This window comes from Dicentrarchus labrax, unplaced genomic scaffold, assembly GCF_905237075.1.
Source record: "Dicentrarchus labrax unplaced genomic scaffold, dlabrax2021, whole genome shotgun sequence".
Taxonomy (NCBI): Eukaryota; Metazoa; Chordata; class Actinopteri; family Moronidae; genus Dicentrarchus; species Dicentrarchus labrax.
Window position 1 is genome coordinate 19,492,644 of NW_026136720.1, and position 10,423 is coordinate 19,503,066.

A 10,423-nucleotide genomic window follows, 5' to 3' on the forward strand; every position below is an offset into this window, starting at 1 on the left:
CTCTGCGGTTTGGTTTTATCCCTGGGCTCTGTTCCCGTGTACTGTCATCCGCGTCAGCCCCACCCAAGTGACTGTCAGCATCCTGGGGTGGTAGGAGGTAAATTAGGGTTACTAAGGAGGGAGAGGATAACCTGAAAATCACGTCCTGCAGTTGTTTGAGCTCAAACGCCACCCGGCGCGGCACATCAACAGTACGCATATAGGATGGGTAACACCGCCTACTTAAATCACCGCATTTCAACAAAAACGAGCGTGGCGAGATTGTCATGTGTCAGCAATGGCGACCACTTTCTGACATAACCACTGTAAAGGTATTTAACTGAAGGCTATGAGGTGGTAAACAAATCACAGTATCTAACTGCACTGCAATGTGTGCGAAGCCTGGGTGACAGGCAGCTTGGCTAACAGCGTTAGCTATTTGTAGCAGGCTATTTTTTGACTATCTGACCTTGCTAACAAGGCTAAGTTAACTTGACGAGCTTGTTAACAATTAACCGATGTAAAAACACCACCATTACCCGAGAGATTGTGTTTTGCCATTTGTGTGTGTGTGTGTTGTTTTGTCTTTACGTTAGCTATCCCGTGCGGTGTTTCTGTTAAATGTCCTATTAACGTCACTTACCAGTTGAATTTGCGGGATTACTGAGTGAGGACCGCAAGAGTTCAGGTGCCGCCGCACGCTACATCGGTACAAACGCGTGAAATCCGCGTTGTTAGTAGAAAGACAAACAGCTGAGCGGTAAAGTGTCACAGTCCTCCTGGATACTGCCTCTACTGTAGCAACAAAAAGACAACCCGCCGTAGACTGTAGGTTACACTCCAGACACATAACGTTGTCACATGGGCAGTCTGAGTCGCTTTAGTCAAGTTAACGATAGCAGTAATACCGCATCCGGTTAATTCCCTTCAGAATAAAATACCCCAATATAGTTACACATTACAATTGTTTTGTTTTGAAATTAGAACGTTTGACTCGGACGTCTTACTTCCGCCTATTTTCCTCGGTTTTGTATCAGTGACAGTCTGGCCGATCTGGCGGCTTTAGGATCATCCGCTTATACGCTTTGTTTGGAACAGTTGATGAGTCAATGTTCAACTTTTGACACTCCGCAGTAACAATTGGTTACACATAAGTAACTCCACCACAATGCGGCGTTCAATAAGAACAACTGCAAAAACATGCAATCAAAAGCTGTTCCCTTATAATATGTTTTGGGTAATTAGTGTGTCGTCACTTCCGTCCAGCCTACTCCTCAGACGTCATGAATATATTAATGATACTAAAATGAATAAAGAATAAGAACAATCGTTTCAATTAAATTCTTAGAATACAAACATATGAGTAAATAAATCCAATAGTTCTTATTTGTATTACTTTTCAATAATATTTTGATTATCACACATCTACAGTATCAGTGCAGGGTGGGCATAAATATGAAGGATTTGGTTAATAACAAATTTTACAAGATGGCTTCATTAATGACTAAATTATTTACTAACACTTTTACTTATTACTTATGAGCACTGATAAAAGCAACTTGCACATTTTTGGAATCCATTAAAAAAGGCTTAGAGGTCTTTTATCTTTCTAAATATTCATCAGGTTTCAATTAAACAATCCATCATGTCTTCATTTGTTAATGTTAAGAAGTTGTTGATAAACGGTTTGATACTTTGCAGTTTTCCAGATGATAGTGGTCGAGTTTTAAATCTGAAGTTGCCTTCCCAATTAATTAAAAAACTAAAAGCAAGTGTTGTGCTTGTGGAGCATGAACACCAGTGCATTCTTTACAACCTGGCAACCCAAATCCTTACAGGCCTTATTATCCATAAAGCATGAAATTATTTATTGACCATCAATAAAGCTATTTGTTTGATAGTTACATATTATGAACCCATTACTTTCTTGAAACTTCATGTTATAGCTCTATATCACCCTACCTACATTATTTAATCACTTCACTAAATATAGAAATTCAAAGTCTCTGTTTATTTTTAATGTGGAAGTAGAACATCTCATCAGCCAGTGTGGTGTAAACTCACCCAACGGTCTTCAACGGCTTGATTTGCCCATAGATGGAGCAATCTGAAAACCTTAGGGTATACAGCTGCTCTGTTCTATAACAAATGTGAAATAAGTTTTCAAAAGCAGTGCAGTCACTGTTATTATTAACTTTAGCTTGGGCTGCGTTGCCAAGTTTGGCTTGTCAAAGATCCATTCAGAAGGTTCTCCTCAAGATCTAATTTTCCAGCTGGGAAAATCCCACAGCTGACAACACATGGCAAAACCATCTCTCTCTTGTGTAACCAGAGTTGAGGGCTTCAGGCCAGAAGTGAAGAGAAAAAAGACCTTCTGTACTTCATTTTTTCATTTTGGAAGACGCCTCTGAACTTCATCTCAGAGGAAATTGTTTTACTTTTTACTCCATTATGTTTATCTGGGGCCTGTTGGTTGTTACTTTGCAAAATGACATTATATTTACAAGCAAAGGTCTTGACCTATAAGTTGCATAGTCGATGTCCCCGCAGTGTTGGATGTCAGCAGAATACTGTTGTAACCATTTCCCCCCAAATCCCTCTATTTGAATTTGTTTTCCAGTCCAGTGAAGTGACCCCCGATCAATGGTCCTCTGCATTCTCCTCAGTGGTTAGATTGAATAGATTTAAACAGTGTCTATAGTATGTTCAGGTGATGTTCCATTATCTAATTCCAATAGTGCTGACCATTAAATTATACTCTGAGTGAGTGAGTGAGTGAGTGAGTGTGTGAGTGTGTGTGTGTGTGTGTGTGTGTGTGTGTGTGTGTGTGTGTGTGTGTGTGTGTGTGTGTGTGTGTGATGATTGGCATTGTACCCACAGTCAGTCAAAGGTAACATTCTCTGCTCTCTGCAGGGTGGATGAAGCACACTGAGGCCTGAGAACTGTAGCAGCCACTGTAGGTCATAAAGTACGAGGACAGAGGTTTTGTTGTTGTAAGGGTAAATGAATGGCGGGAGTAGCCCAAGGCTTTAAGTATTTGTCTAAGCTCATTTTAATGTTTGACTGCATGCCATATAAAACAATTAGCATTCAAAAATCCCTTGAGTGATGCTGCTCCTTTGAAGATATTTATTGTTTTTAAACAAAGAATTGTCTTTTAATATAATGACAATCTCTGTAAATCAGAGAATGGTGTTCTTTAAATCCCATAATTAGAAAGAAATTCAAAAGCTGCAAAGCTTCCAACAATAGAAATCTGCCCTTTACACAGTATAAAATGCAGCTAAAATACCGAAGAGGTAGAATTCGAATCTAGTTCAAGGGACAGCAAGACAAAAAGCTATAAGCTAATAAGCTATAAAGTCTTATCTTCAAAGGAACAGCACAAGTCTTTTCTTCTGCAAAAGTAGTAGGCAAACATTCCAAGAGATATTTTTCTAAATGTCTTTAAAGCACTGGGCACAGGTCAGTGCCTTTCAGAGCTTGTTTAGGCTAAAACCTCAACCTGTTGGATGTTGGATGGTTGATTTATAACTGGTGGAAACATGGACCAGCCAGTGTATGAAGGCGTTTTTAAATTGTTAGAAAGAAGAGTTGATTTCCCACAAAAAGAAGAACATAATTTGTTGTGGAATAAGCATCTCATCTCCTGTTTTTATTAAGAAAAAATAACTATAGTAAGTAAAAGCAATATTGATAACAGCTGCCATCTATCCGCAACTGAAACTATAGACGTCCACAAAGCCTATAGATGTGTCAAACATTCAGACTAGAGCATGATTTAATAGATGATACACAGAAATAGCTATCAGTAGATGCTGCACACCTTATTAAATGACATATGAACTGAAACAACTGCAAACATGCATGGTTATTATAAAAACATTTCAAATGTCACCATCAGATATTGTGTGTGTTCTATAATTAAATGAGCCCAGAATGTCAATATATCAGTTGTATTTCTGTTTCTGCTCTCTGCATGGTAAGTCTCATCTTACAGGAAGATGTAATGAAACAATCACTGGGCTCTTTGCTGTCAGAGGACATGTTCCTAAGGTCTGATGAGCTTACAGATACGCATACATAATTTGGTGGAGCGGATCATTAGGTAGGAAACAGTGGCTAACTCATTCAGGAAATCAATCCAACCGGGTGTGTCAAACGACTGCCAACTTCAATCTAGCTGCATGCAGAGAAAACAGTTTTATAGGTGCCACGTATGGTTGTAGGATCAAATGACCATTTATCCTTCTTCCAAAGGACCCTGTGGTGATGCCTGCAGCCCCTCGGCAACATCAAAAGGATGAGCTTGTTCAGGTGGGTGCTTCATGACGGGGTGGGGGTATAGTTATTCCCAATGGCCTTTTATCAACACTAGAAAGAGCACAAAACAACACAGCAGAAAAACCTAAGTAAGTAAGTAAATTAAATGGCATCAAATAGTTCAATTAAAGATATCTCTTTTTTAGAGTCTAACAGACAATGTGCATATTTATGATCATTTTTATGTTTAAGTATTATATAAATTACACATAATTCAAAGACCTGTTGTTGAGATTGAGCTTCAACAGAAAGTTTTATTTGAATTTCATTTAATTTTACTAACTTTGTCTTGGGTCAAGGTCTTGCAGTGATTTACTGGGTCTTCGACAAAAGCTGCTTCACATTCTGAGCATCAAACCTGCTTTTGGTATTTTCCTGCTATCGATGTAAGAGAGTCTAGGTCTTTTTTAACATGCATTCAGCCCTCGGGGTATTTGCATTCCTGTCAAAGAGCATGTAAAGCCAGTGGAGGTGTGTGTGTGTGTGTGTACGTGTTAAAGATAAAAGAATCATACTGCTGCATTTGTCAGAGAGAAACAGGTCAAAGGCTATCGCACCAGTCGACTGACCCTACCTAGCTCTGATGAAACCTGGGAGTTATCTTTGAAAAAGTAATGAAAACTGACTTTTTCTTTGCATTTTCATAGCCTTTAATGCTGATAGTATCTGAATTGTACGCCCGAGGAACAGACAGTCTGTCTCCCACTTCTCGGTGACCAGTTTGAAACTGAGTGATAAGACGTTATGAGCAACATTAACAACATTTTGTGTACAGGGATAGTTTTCTATCAAAACAAAATCACAGTGAGGCTCACGCTGATGATCTGAGGTTCTGTTAATCATAATCCACTCAGTGACATAATGTTTATACACTTCATTCATTAAAAGGAAAATTAATGAAATAAAAATGGATACTTTATTTAATAATTTCTATGATACAATTGGCTTTCTCCTAATTTTTTTCACAAAAGGCCACATTTTAGTTATCACCTTTCACCACTAGAGGGAGCCAACAAACAAGACATGGAGATTTCTGCCATGCCTTAGTCACAGATAGGGTGTGTTTTTGTTTCCTGTTTAAGATCAGATTCAAAATGATGACAGTGATCATCAAGTAGGTGTGGTATTAATCATCAGCTAAAACAATTGACTTGCAATTTGGTCATGTCATTGTGTTCATTAAAAAAACTGCAACAATCAAGAAACAAATGCTTTAAATGTATTTGAATGACGTGTATGAGGACTAATATCAGTTAATAATTATTAGTTAGTTATTTAAGTTGTCACAATAAACAAAAAGTCTAATAATGCCCTGTCAGTCCTCATCCAATATTTTAATACAGAGAGTAGTGAAATCAGAATTTCTATTGTTGATCACTTCACATCAGATAAGTCCTTTTGTGTGTTTTCCAGGTGTTGCTTACCAACTAATGATATGTATGTCTGTGTACATTCATTTGTAGAATGACTACAGCTGAATCACATGTCCAACCCCAGGGACAGAACACGACCTGGTGTAGAGGGACATCACTTTCAAAGAGCACCTGACCTTTTGGTGGAACATTCACGCAGGCTGAACCCATCCATTCCCAGGAGGTCTCACTTAAATTCATGACTCTCACAGCAACTCTCACATGTCAAACGTGTCTAATCAGCCAAAGTGACTCTCAGGTGACATCACAGTGTCACACGAAGGGCAGCATTTTTTCCTTTGAGGAACTTGCCAGAGAGTAGACTGTCCTCTAATCAAAAAACAACTGGTTTAAACCCCCACAATAGCCACAGTTTATTATCAAGCTGTGGCCCACTCATTCTCAGGATATGAATGACGTTCTTACAGAATAGTTGCTTACAACTAAAAATGTGTGTCAACTCCAATTATATTACTCTACTTTCACATTAAAATATAACATAAGAAAAGATGTAATAAAACTTACAGCAGTAAAAGATACAAAGAAGAGTGTCCTATATTCCAGATCAGGATCAATATATCACCTTTTTAACAATGTGGGTGTGTGTTTAGGGACTACTGTCCACTTACACAAATATGTGCTTTATTATGGCTACACTACTATGTTTAAATAGTTTTATTAATCACATCACTGCCACCTTTGCCTTGTAATTTTGACTTTAATTGCTTGTAAAGTTAGTAATTTTACATCTTGTCATTATTATTATAGTTTTATATACCTCTAATTGTTTTTTTTATCATTATTTGCTTTTATAATCTGTACTTATTTTTGTTCTTATAACACCAGAATTTCTACCTTATGGGATCTATAAAGATTTAGCTTATCGCAAGCTTGTATTGCAGTACTACTGTTGAACCACCAGGGGTCACTGTGGACCTATTATACACTGCAAAGGCGTCTCCTAGCCGGATCCGAGGACAGCAGACAGGAGACAGACAGACAGACAGACAGACAGGCTGCTGGTCCTTACAGCAATTAGTTAGTAATGGTCTGATATTAAGGCAAGTTATAGTACGTTTCCCCACAATGAACTGAATGTAAATCCCGAATAATGCTGCAAGATACTGTAACTATTCTAACCCATAACTATCCTCCATTCTACCACACACACACACACACACACACACACACACACTCACACACACACACACACACACACACACACACACACACACACACACACACACACACACACACACACACACACACACACACACCAGTGGTCCCAGCCTGATTGTGTCAGGGCTGCAGTGATTTATAACCTTACACTTTCGTACTGAAACTGAACACCTTTGCACTAAATTAAATATGACCCGTTTCACTGCAGTCATTTGATGTCCTTGTCAGTGTTGAAAACGAGTTGTAATCACCATTAAACTAGATTACAGTAATCTAAAAGAAATACAAGTCTGCAATTGGTTGGAAAAAAAGAAGAAATTCTGCTGAGAAGGTGTCTTGCTTTGGCTTCAGGGTTGAAAACGCGGAGTTGGGCTCGAATTTTTATTTTATCTATAACCCTCCCTCCCTTTAATGTTGCTACCTTGCTGATGAGGGTAAAACCAAAGCAGTTCTCTGAGTGCAAAATCCCTGCAGACGGCTGAGTGAAGATACGATATGACCCGCAGAGCTCTATGTAGTGTTGTGGTGAGAGAGAGAATAGAGTGTGTGTAGGGACAGTGGGTGTGTGGAATACCGTTAAAGGGACAAATATCGACTTGCGAGATTAAGTTCCCCTTACATTTGTTTCTCTCAGCATATATATATATATATATATATATATATATATATATATATATAAAACACTGATCAACATTGTAAAATGGTTCAGTTTAGTGCTTTGATGTAGGCAAACGATCCCATATTATCGGACGCACAGCACATCTGTAGGTAGCGTGTGTGTGACTGTGCAGAGGAAGGATGAAAAATGAAGTCGTGTCCGATAATAGACACACAGCCACCAGCTGCTTGTGTAAGTACCCAAAGACGAACTAAAAAAAAAAAGCTCCGATTCTTTGACGCTGACTTAGGGAAAGTCCGAGGGCTGACACTCTTGAGAGAAAAAATCAAAACGCAGCGCTTTGCTCTGCGCACAGCCAAATGAGCACCAGTGGCTGATGGGAAATCAGGGTGGGGGTTGCGAGTGTTTTTTTGGAGAGGGTCGGACTTAAGGCAACCAATGAGAACGTCTCCTCTGACTGGCGAGTTGTTGAGAGATTATATACTCCACATCTCCTCCACGAAGGTACATTTAAACGCGACTGTGTGGGTGAGAGAGACAGACGAGCGAGGAGAAAGAAACACACACACACACGCACACACACTTTCAGGCACAACAACAACAACAACACCTGATACTCGCTCATCAGGGATTAAATCGGGCATCTTCTCTTGTAATTTTGGAGCTCCGTTGGAAAGATTTTTGGAGATGTCCAACGTTCAGTTATCGAGCAGCGCGCTGGAGAGGCTGGTGGCCAGGAGGACCTTCCCTCTCCACAGGCGCACAAGCGTCTGCCGCAACCTCTTCGGACCGGTGGATCATGACGAACTGAGCCGGGACATGAAAACCAAACTGCGGGAGATTTCCGAGCGGGACCAGCAGAGGTGGAACTTTAATTTCGAGGCCAACACGCCGCTGAAAGGGGATTATGAGTGGGAAGAGGTGCCCGTGGATAACACCCCGGTGTTTTATCAGGACTCTGTACAGAACGACAGGACCAGGGTGCCAGCGACTCCCGTGAAGCAGACGCCCTCCGCGGACTCTGCTCTCCCGGAGACCCCTCGTTTGGATGTACTGGAGCGCCTGGCCCTGCCCGAGAGCAGCGGCACTCCCTCCCCGGTGGAGGTCAACCAGGAGAACCGCACAGACAAACTCAACTCAGGAAAGCCGGTTCACAGACAGGTCCCGTGTGTCAGACGCAAGATGACGGCCACTACTGACAACAACTCACACATCACAGGTAAATATAAGATGTTCTCTTAAATCTCTCGTTGAGGTTGTGTGCGCTCTCGGCTCCGGGAGCTGCGCCCTGTATCCAAATCATCCCGGAGTCTGCCAGTCGCTCCCTTCTGTGCGTAATTTCACCTCAAATGGATTTATGTGTCTAAACTGTTTTTTTCCCCGTTCCCACAGACTTCTTCGTGAAAAGAAAGAGGGCTGCTGATAGAAAATCTAATGATATGAACGCTTGCCATCTCTCCAAGTCTCCAATCCCGGTGGAACAAACTCCACGAAAGAGGATCCGTTGAAGGTATGAAGATTTATTGAATTTTATTAAAGTGTTCAAACTGTTTTAAATCGTTAAAATCGTATCTAATATGACAATTCCGCTTTGTTACACCTCACATGATAAGCTGTTAATTATTAGTTGTGTTAAACCTTGTAGCTGCATTATAACTGTTTATTTGGGTTTCATGGTGAAGGATAACCTGAGCCAAAAGAAAAAAAAACGGAGGCAGTGTAATCTGGGAGGGGGTGGGGAGAGTTTGCGGTGGTGAAATCGCAGTAGTAGTGATAGTAGTAGTAACACTAGTGGTTGGGGGAGGGGAATCTGCGTCACGATGTGGCGGGAAAAGGCATGGGTAAAGGGTGACGCCTGCTGCTGAGGTTAGATCTCGATTCCTCAGAAAGCTGACTCGCGTCTTTTCTTCGGAATTCCCAGAAAACTGACCATCGTTTCTTTCTCTATTCCTTCCATCAGGTGTTTTTTTGCACTATTTGCCTGCGCATTTTTTTTTTGAGAATCAAGGCGGGAAGATGTTTCTCTATGCTACTTAAACGCCGGTAGAAGAGAGAAAAAGCAGGGGACGGTGTGGGAGAAAGAAGCCCGACCGGCCGGCTGCTTCGGCTCGGTGCGCCCCGGCGGAGCGCAGCCTGAACGCCGGACCAGACTCTCAGGACTGAACGGTTTGGGGGAGGGGGGAGGGGAGGGAAGGGAGTGGAAAGGAGAGCAAAATTCGCCGAATGACTTCTATCCAGTACAAATGTAGCATTCGTTGTTGCTTTTGCATACAGCCACTCGACAGTGTTAAATGTTTTAACATCTGTGCAATCCTAAATTACTTTAAAAAGAATTGTCTACACTGGCCAAAAGTGTACAGCTTTATAGAGACAGTAGCTTATAAATGTTTATTTCTGTTCTGTTTTTTCTGTAAATGTATATTTTTAAGACTATTCTAACTTATAATTTATTTATGTTTCTTTATATTTGTTAAATGCCTTGTTGATTTAGCCAAAGGGCATGTTTTTATTTTATTTTATTATTATTTCCATTTTGTGTTGTGATGTTTTGCAATCATGTAGCTTTCCTATAGTAGTACACACTTGAAAAGATAGGTTTCTTTGTGTTTCTGAGCCGTTTTTTGTGTTTTCGTACAAGTGCCCTAAGTATGTCATGCAAAAGATAAGAATAAAATATTTTCACTTCGACTTTAAGCAGATTTGTTGGCGTGTTTTTTCCGGTTTACTTGTTTGGATGAATAAGGATGCCTCGAAACTACCTGTGAGTCATATTGGTCTTGAACCTGAAACTGAGATAAGAGGCTTTTTGACGTCTTTGTGGTTTTTTTGTGTGTCTGCATGTCATGTTTTTATTTAGAAACAACAGCTGTATTATGCATTTATTGCAGGCTGCTCGTATTCTGATGGGCTG

The 10,423-nt window shown here is 40.4% G+C and overlaps 1 protein-coding gene and 1 long non-coding RNA gene across 2 annotated transcripts; both read left to right on the forward strand.

Moving 5' to 3' along the window:
• The first annotated feature begins 81 nt into the window (after window positions 1-81).
• On the forward strand, window positions 82-7,512 carry LOC127352798 (uncharacterized). Its single transcript, XR_007881186.1, has 3 exons — window positions 82-311; window positions 4,240-4,296; window positions 5,766-7,512. It is a non-coding gene; the product is annotated as an uncharacterized LOC127352798 (long non-coding RNA).
• Window positions 7,513-8,010: 498 nt separating this feature from the next.
• On the forward strand, window positions 8,011-10,206 carry cdkn1cb (cyclin-dependent kinase inhibitor 1Cb). The gene is made up of 3 exons (XM_051381475.1): window positions 8,011-8,731; window positions 8,905-9,022; window positions 9,473-10,206. Exons 1-2 carry the CDS (start codon window positions 8,200-8,202, stop codon window positions 9,018-9,020), a joined length of 648 nt encoding a protein of 215 aa, XP_051237435.1. The 5' UTR covers window positions 8,011-8,199; the 3' UTR covers window positions 9,021-9,022; window positions 9,473-10,206.
• Window positions 10,207-10,423: the final 217 nt, after the last annotated feature.